We start from the raw sequence: 14,856 nt of genomic DNA, 5'->3' as shown, positions 1-14,856 counted from the left end.
GTCAGGTGTATGTTTTTTCTGCTGAGGCAGAGATAAAGGTAAATATTTCACAGGAAATCTCACTTTGATGTCTCTCACTCGTGCGAGGGCGCAAAAGCTCCCGGAGAAGAGGGAGTCCAGGGGAGAAACTTGTGGCGTTGCAGCACGCACTGCACTTCTCGGTGCCTCTAAGCAAACTGCCCGACTTCCACTGGATTGGACTTCATTGGATGCCGCCGTATTATTTTTATTTACGGGGCGCGCGCGGCTCGAGAGAGACAATACGCTGCGAAGCACTTGTATGAGTGATCTTTTTTCCACTATTTACTTGTAGGCTTTTCACCGATCTATCCAGCGACCCAATAATTCACATCATATTGCAATGAGACACTCTCTTGCGCGCTCGCACAGACATTCGCAACTTTTGCGGGAATATATTTGTGATGAATTTCCTCCGTCGTCGTCTGATTGACTTTAGGCGGTCGAATGCATTTCACACACTGCACACAGTATATCTTGGGCGATAACAGAAAGACTTTTGCACTTATCGATTGAAAGCACGCGCTTGTGAATCAATTGATTCCTTGTGGAATAATTAATGGGTGAAAAATTGTCTCTTACACTCGCCACACCAATGGCACGATCGCCCAGCCGGAGTTGTGTGATCTGGTGTGAAGAAAGGTTTCCCGCGCCGTGCCTGCGATGGAACTGAGAAGAGAGTTCAGTCTTTATGCTGCGGAAAAGACAAAAACCGACCCTCGAGAGAGAGAGGCGAGAGAGCTGAGCCGCTCCAGGTAGAGCCGCATTCGCATAAACCTGTCGATAAATGCCCATCCCAGCCGACGAGGAAGTGCCGTCAATTCAACTTCACGCGCCATCGCCACAAATCGTCACCCCGCCGAGGGGCTGAATCTCTTAACATTAAGAGACTGTCTCTTGCACCACCTGTTGACGTATCGACGATTTATCGCATCTGACATTTTGCCCCTTTTTTTTAATTACTTCAAGGCGAAATACAATTAATTTCAATGCCAAACAGAAGGAGAGAGAATTGCAGGTAATCAATAAAGTGATAGAAAACAAGGGGAAGACAATACACGACTAAATAGTGTACGCCACGTCGTGTCATGCGTTTTAAAAGTGACATAACCTCAAATTTATGTGTATTTGACTCAAAAAAGACGCAATTTTTACTTTTATCACCCTGAAAACTTTCAGAGAAACAGTTTTTGAGAAATATTTGAAGTTTCCAGTAGATATTTAGAACCATAACCTATAAATTACCTTGAAATATCTCAAATAATCCTTGAAAGAAATTTATTCAGAACATTTTAAAGGCAAAGCTTATCGAGAAGAAGCTGAAATTTGCTATTTTACAGTAGAAAATCAAGTAAACTGTTCTTGAAATAGACCATTTTAGAGGTTATGATCAATCTTAGCACAAATTACACAGTTTAGAATTGAAAACTTGTGATCTTTTATCAGATTTCACTATTATTGCGCCAGTAAATGTGAATGAATGATTTTGTAGGTTATTTATGGTGAAAACACAGCATTTGTAATTTGTAATTTGTCCGCGATCATCTCTTTCTTCCCCTCGCGTTTCGTGTATTTTCCTTCCTACTTTGTCAGCGTCTGACTCTGACATGTCGAGACAGCCACTGTGCGAGTAGGAAGGAAAATACACGAAACGCGAGGGGAAGAAAGAGATGATCGCGGACAAATTACAAATTACAAATGCTGTGTTTTCACCATTAGCAACAAAATTCGTCTGAAATCCATAACATAACCTAGAAAAATGTAAAGAACGCTTCTTAAACGCGTCATATTGATGATATTGAAACACTTTCACTTCCAAAAAATACTTCCACTGAATTGTACACCAACTTTTAACTATATTATAGCTTCTTAACAGACTGTCTTGTGTGCAAAATTGTCCAATATTTGCAAAAGGAAGTTAATAAAGTATTCATATCAACACTTTGCTTATCTGCATTGCTTCAAAGTTGAGTCACGAGATGCAAATTGAAAGAATGTACTTGATTAGAAGAAAAGCCCGAAACGCCGATAGCGAGTTGCTGATAACGCCAAACGAACAGCCAATAAGTGCTCAAGTGGATTTTCCCCTTCTAAGTTAAGAGGAGCGTCTTGGCGAATCTCGCAATCAGTGTCGGCTGTGAGTGCACGGCCTAGAGTGGCATCGATCGAGTCAGTCGGGTGTCGCCCATTGACCGTGCACTTAATCGAGGGCTTCTTCTGTGCGCGCCAGCAGAATGAGAGCATCGCTGAGAAGAATGTGACGGACAAAAGGTCGCTCTCTCTCTCGCCTGAGTCCTCTTCTCTCTCTCTGCCTCCGGGCAACAATAAGATTATGTGCGGGGTGTCCCGAGAAGACGACGACGGGGAAGGAGAAACATGAGCCGGAATTTACTGTTGATCTCAACATTTCCCTTCACACTTCACAATGGCTTAGTATAGTAAATCTTGTCAGTTTTTATTTGTGTTGCTTGGGTGAGTGTGTTTGGAAAAATACACCGACAAATACCATTAGTACGTATAAATTGTCATTATTACAATGTCTATAAAATGAATCAGTTTTTCCGCATGACTCTTGCCAAATTATCTTTACACAAAAAAAAACTCCTCCTTTTCATTACAATTGAATTTCTTTCTTTCAGCATAATATGAACAGCATTTTTTTTTCCAACAGAAGCACTTTTCCAATATCAGAAATTATATATTTTGAGTATATTTTCTGTATCTACTTTTCTCTTACCTTTCTTTAATATTGTTTTAAATATTAAAAAACTACAACACGTTATTAATCCTTTTTTTTCAAATAGTTTACACATTTCTCTCTCTTTTATCCTTCCATTGTCAATGATTAATAAGAAAGGTTTTCTCTTCATCATCAATACATTTTCTCTTCATAAAATAGTAATGTTTTTCTTCATTTTGATTCTCTTTTTGTCCACTCTATAATCATATTATATGAGAAAGGGAGTAATAATAAGAGGGTGACTTGCACTTAGATAAAAAAACATGTCAATGTACAATAGAATGGGAGAAAATGTGTGCGCATTTTCTCTAATAAATCCTCCCCCACTCTCGGTGCTGCACTCACACAAATGCCGTCATTAGCACAGTAGAAAAAATGCCACAAAAGGGGGTGTTTTTTTCGTTTTTTAATAAATTAGCGAATGAATGATAATGTAAAAATAATTTTCCACTCCATCGTGTGTGCGCACCAAGTGAGAGTGAGAGTGAGGGAAAAGAACATGAACGAGTAATGTTAAGTTAATAAATTACAAATAAAAAATAGAAAACGACCGTGAAATCAACAAGAGATACACAAAAGAGGGGGGGAGGGAATAAGGACAGCGACGGGGATTAATGTTAATGCACCTTTTCTGCAATCGCGCGAGTAATTAGATGGGCGGCAGCGCCCACAGGGTGGCCGTCTTGTCGGCCGACGTGGACAAGAAGGAGAAGTCCGTGGGATGCCATCGCCCGGAAATCACCTTGTCCGTGTGCTGAGCCACAACCACCGACGGCAGAGGCATCGTCAGATCACCCTGCAGATCCGTCAGCACCAGCTTATTGTCATACCCGCCCGTGAGCAGATAATACGCTGACGGGGAGAATCGAATGGATCTGCAAAAGACAGCTCGTCAGACACAAAGAAAGGCATCAAATCTTACCAAATAAACTCACCTAATGTCCGCCGCGTGTGGCTTGAAACACTGAATCGGCCGATTTCCCCGGATGTCGTACAGCACACACGAACTATCCTCATGTCCAGACACCAAGAGACGCCCTGACGGATCCACACACACCGCCGCAACTGGTGATCCCTGCCTTGAGCCGGGAGCTGTAGCCGGTGTCACCATATTTACACATCCTCTCGTCCTCAGATCCCAGAATCTCACGGTTTTATCCTATCAAACACACGCCAATCAATACAAGAATCCATCAATCTTCCCAGAGAATTGCAAGAAGTTCAAATGTCGTGCCCAAAACTCTATTCCTCGATATATCAATCGATTTTTCTTCCAGCTTTTCATGGTTTTCAGTGTCATAGAAGACAAAAAACACCCGAAAATACCTATTTATCACCACTGAAAGCTTTTAAACACACGAATCTTTAATTTCTACTTAAATCTACTTTCTTTTTCCTCAATTTTTCTCATGAACAAAGGCTGGTCCGTATTTCTAATAGGATTTACGATAATTGCTATTGAAGAGCGACTTAATGCTGCAGAGATTTTAATTCTTGCGCTCCTTGTTTTCCCGGACCAGGAAGTAAATTCTGTGGTAGAGATTTTCACGTGGAAATTTTGTTATCAATTTCAACTCTTTGAGGTCATTTATCGCATTCAAAAGATAGCTAATATTCTCTAGTTGTTTCTTTTAGCGATCCGGATAGAATTTGAGGGTCAAATCCGCTGAATCTCTTCCTCTTCCTTCAGCAACTCACCTGCGATCCGGAGACAAACATAGCACCACCCCAATTGAACAGGGACAACACGTGACCTCCGTGGCCGCTGAGCGCCTGGAAGGGCGTGGAAGTGACGCAATCCGTGACGTAGATCTTGCAATCGCCCGCACCCGCGCTGATCAGCAAACTGGCCTTATTGGTGCTGTCCTCGATGAAGCACAGATCCCTCACGGTGCCATCGTGCATGGTCAGCTCCACTTCGCGCCCCTCCAGCTGCTGCTGCACCTCATTGTACCGCATCAGCTTCACAGTCTTGTCATTGGAGCCCGTGGCCACGAGGTCGCCCTGCGGCGACCACGCCATGCAGTAAATGGATCCCTTGTGGTGCTTCGTGCGCTTGAACAGGACCGTGGGCTGGTATGTTGTGTGCTCCTCCCTGGAATGCCACAACAGACGAAGAAAGTGAGAAACACGAACTCATGAAATTCAATTAACATTATTATTATAGAATTCTGTGCAAGAACTTAATTATTTGCATGAAATGCTTCGAGTTTTGTCACACTTCAGAATATTGCAATAGAAAAATTCATTGCTAAAAGTGTGAAGGCAGCGATTCTTGACTCTAAATGCATTTATCAAGTGTATCAAATCGAAGGATCTTGACATCTTTCATCGCTTCTGAAGATATTTTATTAGATTTATCGGCAAAAAATGAAAGCATTTTTCTTCCTGGTCATCTTATTAAAAGATATTTTGATTAAATTGAAGGTGAAATATTAGATCTACTGGATATTTTACTTAATTTATTTGCAAATAATTCAGAAAATCATACAAATTGATAGTTTTCTTGTGCCTTTTTAGTGATTTGGCATCAAAAATCAGTCAAATTGAAAATTAAAATTCAAATAAATGATAATTTTCAGTACAAAATCGCACCATTGCAATTAAAAATCTTATAAATTATGCATAAAATGTACAGGAAAAATGTGAAGATAATCAAAAATCGACTTTTTGTACTTAGATATTTCAGTTCGTCCATCAATTCTGCATATTTCCGCTAATATTTCAATAACTGATCAATGAAATCAACAAACAGTTAAATAAAATAATTGAAATTGACCAATATTATCAATTTAATAGACGATAAGAAAGAAAACAATTTGACTCCCTCTTAACTTAAGAGAACCCCCAAGAAAACTCACCGAATTTCCCCCAAAACTGGATACTCGCAGATGCGGAATGTCTTGGAATTGGATCCAACGGCGTAAACCTTGCCGTTGGGATGGAATTCTGCACATCGAACGGCCTGAACATCTTCAAGACTTGTGACAGCGACAAATTTGGGGCGAGCTTCGTTCACTTGAAGAGGCTGCAATGGAAAAAATACATTGTTTAGTACACAATTCACGTCTTTCTCTCTCTCTTAAATACAATTTAATTAAAAGTTGAATTGCTTCATTTGAATTTTCTTCCGCAATTTTTATTCTTTCATCACCTTTCAATCTTTCACTCAAATTAAACACCAAATCATTTTTATTACGAGAGCTGTTTCTTTTGTCTTAATTATGAAAATTTGAGATAATTTTACCATAATTCCAAATTGCTCTTTTTTTCCTTCTTCTTCTCTTTGCCTCTCTTATAACTAATTAACAATAAAACCACACAAAATCTTAGCTTCAGTGCTCAGTAAATTGGTCTGCAGGAAGTGCCAAAAACAAAAAATTTTACACAGCTTATCTTGAGTGATTTTCATCGACTGATTTACCTTCTGGAAAATCTACTCATTCACCAAACATTTTTCATGCACATTTTGCCACTACATTCGATATCTTTTAGGTAATTCTGTGAATTTGTTGTTTTTTTATGGTGAAAAACAATAAAACACGTGTAAATATAGATTCGTGACGTGGGTGAAAAATCAATGATCATATTCCCAATGTTTTGGCTATAAATTCGTCTTTTTGGCGTCAATGTCAGAAAAACACTTGACGAAAATGGACATTTCTCGTCAATTGATTCTCACTCAATTACCACACTTTTTTGTTGAAAAAGTCATTTCGTGGGCGGATATTTTATCCCTGAATTTCTGACCAATTCGTCGCTTTCTGCGTGTTCAAAAAAACCTCCATCAAAAACCCGCAAATTCTTGACCACTTGAGCGCGCCGCCAAACACAGTTCAACTAAACATTACAATTTATTTGAACAACATAATTACAACACTCTTCAGCCCATTTGTGTCCCTCCTCCAGCATGATTGCCCCACAACATGTGTTGTGTGACCGAAAAAAAGCCCCCAACAAGATGAGCCACTCATTTTTTCTCTGTTAGTTTGAGCAAAACAGCAAATCATTGATTGCTTGTGGAATTAATTTGGACAATTGCAGGCGAAGAGACAACAAAAAGCAACCACTGAAAATATGTTATTGAACCAAACTACACGAGACAAGGGGGAAATAACACAGTCGGAAGTGGTGTACAACTCATCAGAAGTACTTAAGAAGAGGAAGTGTGCAAAAACTCACAATATTCCTTTTCTGAGTGCTTCTTTTACTAACAAATCATCCCGATTCTGTGGATTTCATTTAATTTGTACAAAAATACAATCATTTTTTTAGGTTATGTAACGAATCACGGACGGATTTAGTGAATATTTTGAATTCTAGTCGTCAAAATCGCTAGTAATTGGCACAATTAAGTATTTTTATGGGATAAACATTTCTATTCTGCTCCTCTGATATCAAAAAACACTGCAAATTGTGTTGAAACCAAACATAACCTATAAAAGGGAATTATAGACTTAGAAAGTATTCATTTAGACCATTTTCTGCACGGTTTTGACTCTGAATCAGCGATTTTGAGTTTATTCGCAACTTATAAAAGACGATTTAATCATCTTGAAGGTCCAATTGCCTGTGGGGTTGGCATTTATGTCGCCAACTCCATCCGCTGCCCCACTTTTCTGCGTCCCCTATTCCTAAGGCACTAAGAAGAAGACTAATTAGCGCGCATCTTCGCGTCACTCACAGTGCTGCCTCTACCGTTAAATTCTAGCAGCGAGATTCTCTTCAGAGGGAGAAGGTCACCATGACAGTGACATTCCCACCACAACCAGGAATATCAATTGGACAGGGTTGGGTGTTTTGCCTGTTGGTATAGGGAATTCGATCTACAATCTAGACAGCTTCCAATTCTTCTAAGATCTTTAGTGATATTTTTGAGGTTATGATCAGAAAATACGCCGAAGAAAGTGGTTTTAAGTGGATTTTTACAGAAATATCGCATGGAACTCTGAGATATTTGTTATAATTTCTCAGTTATAACAAGAATTATGTTAAGAAGTGGTGTACAGATTACCAGGCATACTATCTCCCCCTTGACACGAGAGACACAACAATCCCAGTTAGACGTTCCACTTGAGAAGGTTGTAGTCTAGTTTTGCACTGTTCCATTTGCGAAATAAAAGATCAAATGAACTTCACTTAAGGAAGTGACAGATAGCTTTCTCCTTAAGAGTGACTGTCAATTACAGTGACTTGTGATTTAAATAACATCACTTAAAGACACTTTGCTCAACTCCGACGCTACAATACAACCATTTTCCATGCGCTTTTTCTCTTGTGATTTGTTTCGTCTTAATGTCGCCAAAGAGCACAATTCCCCAACGTTTCCAGCTTTTAATTAAGCCGAGAGTCGATTAAACTCGTTAACTGTGAAATATACTTTAAGATGTATCTTTTGCCTCAGAAGTTGCTTAACATATTTTCATATAAAATGTCATGGAGAGTTAATCCGTTTTATTGAAAAGTGTACAAATGACCAAGAAACTTATCACAAAATAGAATCTCATGAACACAATTCGATTAGTCTTAAGCCGCAGGTCAAACAGGTTCTAATTATCTCTATAAATAAATACCCATTATTATCGGTTCTCAAGCATTAGAAAAATTAGCATCTTGCAAAATCTCGTTCACCTGAAACTTGCGCGTAAAGTTCGTGTCGACTTGCAGGAGATTGTCCATGGATCTCCTCGTGTTCTTGCAGTTGTTCAGCTGCTCCGCCATCGACAGTGGCCTGATGCCATTCAGCTTGTCCTGCAGCCCATTGATGCCCTTCCCCATCAGATGGCCATTGTTGAGGTAGTTGTGCGCCTTGGCGCCGAACGCTGGTCCTCTCCAATCCACCACCACGTCGCGAATGTCCTCCATGGACTTTGAGCGATTGCAGGCGCAGCTGATGCGCTGATTGGGAAAGGTCTGCGCCGAGGTGCGACTCAGCCGGCGCACGCGTTCCCTCTCGCGATCGATCATGAGCAGTCCATTCTCCTTGTTGGCCCCTGGCGGCGGCGGCGGCGGCGGGGGCGCCTTGGGCCCGCCGCCGTTGCGCATGTACGACGGCGTGAGGAAGTATTGCTCTTTGGCCTGCGCCAGAGTGAATGGCGGCGCCGTGGAGATCTTATTGGGCAGCGGCTTCTGGAAGTTGGGGCTGTTGTTGTACTTTCCACTCCTGCTGTACAGATAGTAGTTTAGGGCGCTACCGTTGGACGAGGTGGTCGTCTTGGTGGACGCCGACGAACGGTATCCACTTGACTTGCTTGTCTTGTACATTGGGGGCCATGGCCGAAGCTGTCCATCCGAGTATCTCTTCTGCTGCGCCAACTGCAGAGGCGTCAGCGAGGCTCCGAAGTTGTATCCGCACTGGGATTTGAGCATAAATCCCTCAGGACCACCACTAACCATCTTCACACTGTCTCTCTTCACTCCACACAATCGTCAACTTAACTGTCTCCGCGACTGGACAAAATTAGCCAAAATTCCACATTGCAAATGAATAATTCATAGGCAAAGTGTCACTAATATTGCATTCCATTGTGAAGAAATTAACTGTATACACTAGATTCTTGTGGATTGGCGTCTTTTTGCTCTTCACCACACACACAAACACACAAACACTTCGCGTGAACTCCACTGAGAAATCCCACAGGCACAGAAAGTCACCAATGGGCAAAAACTGTATCTCTTTGAACAACAGTGAAGACACGAGATTTCTCGTTTCTTCTCCGCGCGATTCTGTTAGATTTCCTCGCGCTTCGCACAGCTGAGAAAATCAACGATCACACTTCACGCGTCCGAATGGCCTGAGACTCTCCATCCAACTGCGGCCAGAAACCAACCAAGAAAGTCTCTCTAATGCCTTCTGCACTCTCTTTCCACCACACACAATTCCAATCGCAATGGTAAAAGTCGCGCGCCAAGTAGGAGAAGCTCTCTTGGTGAGGTTGATGAAGAAATTTTTTTCTTCTTCTCCCAGTGCAAAAGAACGAGATGGTGAGACGAGAGAAAAAAAGAGAAAGAAGTGCAACAAGTTGGAAAGAAATTCAAAGTTACACTTCTTTTTCTCAATCACATTTCCCATCCAGCGCAATGGAATATAAATACAAACATATTGTAGAGGGCAAAAAGACTGAATCGGCGAGAGATTCTTCTTCACCATAAGTCTGTATTTCACAAGAAGACATGAGGAAAAATGATGAAAATCACCTGCTTCAAGTCACAAAACACCGTACAATTTTATTGTGTGATGCATTTTCTTTTCTAATCACACATGAAGTGCACTCATCGAGAGCCTCGAGACTTTGTCGAATGCCCGTTTAAGAAACTATTGCCAGCAAGCCAAATTAGCTAAAAAAGCAGTTGTTTCAACTAAAAAGTATTAAGATTACTGAGCTAAAATTTGAGCAGCACTCGAATAAAAAGTGCTGAGCCGAAGTATTGAAATGAAACTCAACAGTGTTAAAAATACATCAATTTACAGCACATTTTTAGGCTGACTTTACTGCTGTAATTTATCATCAATTTTCTTAGCAATCTTCCTAATTTTACTGCTTTTTTGCGCTAAATATTGTACTCAGTTTTGAGCTTTGTTCTGATAAAAAATTTAGCAGGAAAACAAAAAGTCCAACTTCCATGGACTTCTCTTCATCCGGTTTGTGATCTAAAAAGCCTAAAAGCTTGTAAATCTCTCAATTTTGAGGTTATTTTCATGGACGCTATTTATACAATTCACTTCAATGTTGTAATCATGAAGTATATTATTGAAATGGCATGGTTTTTGCACGGTTTTACATGATGCGACATCTATGCATTCAAGAGCGCATCAGTAGTTTGACTGATCGCCGCTACGTTCGCTAGTGCATCAACTAAATGGCTAAAATTTGAGCAGATAATAGCACAAAAATCAACAATTTCAAGCTCAACTTTTGAGACTTGGCATTTTGTGCTCGCTGGGATATTCTTCGGTCGTCAATTGAAGCGTACAATTTGTTGTAAAAGGAACACTTGTTGCAGCAAAAGCTTAGAAAGTCACACCCTTAATCAATCAATGGCTTTACCGCTCCACTTACTGTGCAAGTGAGCGAGCCAAAGACAATCCTGCAACCCAACAGTCTTATTTGAATTATTGAAATTTCTCACAAATGCCTGCAAAAATAGTGACGACAGCGATAATTGACTGTGACTTTGAGAAATAGATTAACACACACACAACATTGTTTGAATGAAAAGCAAAATCCAAAAAATCAAATTGAGTGGAAGACAATCTAAGAGGAGAAAACACATGTTGAATTTTCATCTCTCACAAATTTACTAGCAACAAATTTTTTTACCTTCTTGTAAGAAATTGCTCATCAAAGTCAAATTGATTTTTGACACACTTTTGCGCACACCCAGAAACCATTTAACCCCTCGTGCGCACAACCAAATTGGATGATGAGTGAGTAAAAGAGCGCCTCACAAAGTGAGATAATTGATTTCTCGCCATAAAATTCACAGCAAATTTCTACTCTTAAGAGATCAACAGACACACAAAAAAAAAACTGAATCTTCAGTTTCATTTTCATCAAAACTGCGCGCGCGCGCAGCGAAGAAAGCGCGCTTCGCGAATGCATTTGCATTCCACCTCGTGGGCTGTTGAGGATCGCGAATTGCAAGAATATCTTTGCACATCAATTGAGAGTGTCGAAAAAAAGAGAAAGAGATACGCATTAAAATGATGATGTTCCATTTGATGATATCAAAAGAGAAATTATTCAGAGGTCTTTTATCGCTCAACCAGATGCTGTTTGTGTGTGCTCAATCAAGTTATTATAAATACTTCATCAACTTCCATTTGCAAACCGCTTTTTCCCGCCATCACACATTTTTCTTACTCTATTCTTGTGATTGAAAGAGAGTAAAACACCTTTTCCTCCAACATTCATCACATTTTCTAAGTTAACTTTGTACAGTGTGTGATTATTTCACAGCTTTAGCTCTCAAATATCTGATCTTATGACTGCAAATCATGTGCAAAAACGATGATTTTGACACGGAATTAATTGAAGATATTTTTTTACATACAAAATACATTCAAAAAATGGATATTTTCCAAGTAAAGATGCTAAAAAATTCAATATTTTCGACAAAATACTGAAATAAATCAAATTATATTTAAACATATTCTGAATATTAAATAATTTGTTATTTTCTCATACTGAAATTCTAATAATGTGCCAATTTGGGAGGTTAAAACGCCTTTCAATAATCATCAATTATTATCAATAATAATAATTTAGAGTTTAAACTGCTGCCCTCTGGCGGCAAAATGTAAAGAAAATATTTGAATTTTAATCAAATAGTCAGAAAATAATGAAACAATTCAAAGAATAATCAAATATTTCAATATTTTCTGTCATAAGAAAAAATAATGGAAATTTGTATAGAAAACTCACAAAAAATGATAGAATAATCGTTAAGTAATAGTCTTAAATCGCTAGTGACTTTTCTTTGAGTTTAAGCGAAGACATTTCACATGAAAACTAATAAATCTGCATCGGCATAAGAGCAAAGAGATAAAAAGATGGTTTTTTTATTAAATAATTTCTCATCATCCACAAAAACTCATTACATTCATTGTCAATAGGGAAAAAACCATAAATTGCAACACGCGCTGTTTTCTGTCTGCTTTAGCAAGAAAAACTGTACAAAGATTTGCATAAAATTGAGCCTCTTTCTTGCTTAAACATCTCTTCTTCACAACCTCAATTAAAATGTGATGAAAAGTCACTCTTTTCATCCTCACAAAAATATAAACTAATAATAATGAGACAATTACGAATACAAATTTTCCCCTCCATGGCAAATTGGGGAGATTAATCTAATCTCTCTCTCTCTCTCTCTCTCTCTCTTTCAATTCAAATACACTTTGCATTGCATTGCGCAAAAATTTACCAAATTATCCCACGACAATTATCATGCAATAAAAAGAGCCTTATTTTGTCTCACCAAAAGCCATAAGCAAACGCGATGGAAATGCAATGCAATATGACGTGGAAGAAGTGATGAAGACACATCGGAAAAAAGCATGATAGTGCATAAAAATAATACAAAATTGTATAACATTCAAGACTGTTGTGCAATTTCTCTCTCTCAATTCGAGGAGGAAAGATTGTTTTTTTCTTGGGTTGAATTTAGTTGAAAATCTTGCGATTAAATCGCCCAAAAGTAAGCGCAATGTTTTGACAGAGAAGCGCAACATCATCAATTGTTTGTGAGAAAGGGAAAATTTGGGCTAAATACCCGTTTTGTTTTGGAGAAGCACACAATTGTTAAGAGACAAAGAGGGGAAAGAAGAGCTAATTAATTTGCCCACTTTGGACTTCACAATCGCTTGTATTGAATGGAATCAAATGAGCTCTAAAATTGCCTCTCTTTGACGCCTCTCCACACTCCAAATATCTAATGAGACATATCGAAGACATTGAATGAAAGTTTTTCTCTCTCTTCGTCCCATTCTTGTGCCCATTACGGTGCGCAAAATACACTCTTTTTCGTAAGAAAATATATCACAAAAACTGCCTCTTGACTTTGTGTCAACGCCGAAAAAAAAAGTGAAATAATAAAAGGTGGTCGTAAAACGTGAGAGAGAAATTCGTTGATGTGTCTGGCTGTTTTTGGCGAGGATGAAGAATGTCACAGGCTTTCTTTCGTTGAAACAAAACCGCGTCTTTTCTCCCTCAATCTTAATTAATTGTCACCTGAATTTTCACTGTAGAAAGATGTTGCATTATAATATTGAGAAATCGAGCTCTGAACAAGTGGAGAAGCAGAGCTCATTTAACATCCAACTTTCCAACCCATAAACATATTTTAAATATTGGCATAATATTATTTAAAACACACATAAAAGACAGTCAAAATGCAGATTTAGGGGCATTCACTGTTCGATCGGATTAATGTCCAACTCTTTCTCTTGCACAAAACTTAATATTATATTCAAATTATTCCACATGACTGAAGGTTTTTCCTTCCTCTTCTATGCACTCTCTCTATTTTTTTTTACAATATTATATGCTTAAAATAAATTATTAACATCATGCATAATAGCAGCAATATTATGCACATTGAACTCTCAAAATCAATGCAAAGAAGGCATTATAAGAAAAGAGACGCAAAGAAAGCGTTCAACATCTCTCTCCCTGTGATTATATTTCATAGAATGGAGTAATAATAATATTTTTTGCAATCAAAACTTCATAATTATATTACCATATCGAATCAACAAACACGATGAGAGAGAAATGAAGGGAAGAAAGTCAATGCTTTCCTATTCTCTCGCTCACTTTGGCTCTTCGCCATTGAATATATTCTCAAATGAAACCGAAAATTGCCGTGCAAATGAAAATCATGAGATGAGATATAAAATAAATTTAATTGAAGAGTCACTTCCGCGCCTCCACGAAATCTCATCATCACACACTCGCGCATATAAGAGTATTTCCATTCGATATAATGGTGAAAACACAGAATTTTGATCAGCAATCATTGATCGGTTTCTCCGTGAGTGAGCCTGTAGTGTCTAAAGGTCAGATCAGTGATAATTCGTGGTTGATCTGCGCCTTTACACACTCAAAATATGGATTAGCCATATTCAGAGATTATTCTTCTTTGTCGCCACTAGCGACACTGTGCTTGGTGTGTTCAGCTGTCAGTTAATTTGCATACTACAAAAGCGTGAAATTTTACGTAAAAATTGCGAAAATTGATGACTCGCAGAAGAATTTAATGATTTTAACAACCCAGGAAATCATTCGCAAGAGATTCGCCATTTTGTCTCTTCTGAGTCGTGCAATGTTTCGGCGCATTTTCGCACGAGCGCGCTGCCGTCGATAAGCCCTGAAAAATCGGTTGAACCTTCGCTACATCGAGGGATTATTCGCGTTTTCTGGCTAAGCGAACTGTCAGTCGTACACACTCGCGCTCTCGCTTATCCTCCCGTGGATCATCAGCAAGTCTGTAATCGCTTTTACGCGAAAATACACAATAAGTGTGGTGAAGAAAGAGATAAACCCGATCAATGGGTCTCTTTAAATTGATTTAGCATTAATTTGACAGTTTGCCATACA

The 14,856-nt window shown here is 39.0% G+C and overlaps 1 protein-coding gene across 5 annotated transcripts in view; it reads right to left on the bottom strand.

Moving 5' to 3' along the window:
• Positions 1–2,448: 2,448 nt before the first annotated feature.
• Positions 2,449–14,856, bottom strand: part of LOC132259605 (WD repeat-containing protein 47) — a 33,081-nt gene continuing 20,673 nt past the window's right edge. For 4 of the 5 annotated variants that reach the window (XM_059757310.1, XM_059757313.1, XM_059757312.1 and 1 more), the window contains 4 exons: positions 5,620–5,786; positions 4,457–4,853; positions 3,694–3,917; positions 2,449–3,633 (listed from right to left, as the gene is read on the bottom strand). In XM_059757310.1, the coding sequence (XP_059613293.1) occupies positions 3,408–3,633; positions 3,694–3,917; positions 4,457–4,853; positions 5,620–5,786 (1,014 nt within the window). In that variant the 3' untranslated portion in view covers positions 2,449–3,407. Of the gene's footprint in view, positions 3,634–3,693; positions 3,918–4,456; positions 4,854–5,619; positions 5,787–8,389; positions 8,576–14,856 lie in introns of those variants that run through there. The other variant, XM_059757314.1, reaches the window with a different exon arrangement.

The sequence above is a fragment of the Phlebotomus argentipes genome, unplaced genomic scaffold (genome assembly GCF_947086385.1).
Source record: "Phlebotomus argentipes unplaced genomic scaffold, Phlebotomus argentipes genome assembly scaffold_18, whole genome shotgun sequence".
NCBI lineage: Eukaryota > Metazoa > Arthropoda > Insecta > Diptera > Psychodidae > Phlebotomus > Phlebotomus argentipes.
The sequence above is the reverse complement of the archived record's forward strand: the minus strand, read 5'-3'. Positions and strand labels throughout refer to the sequence as shown.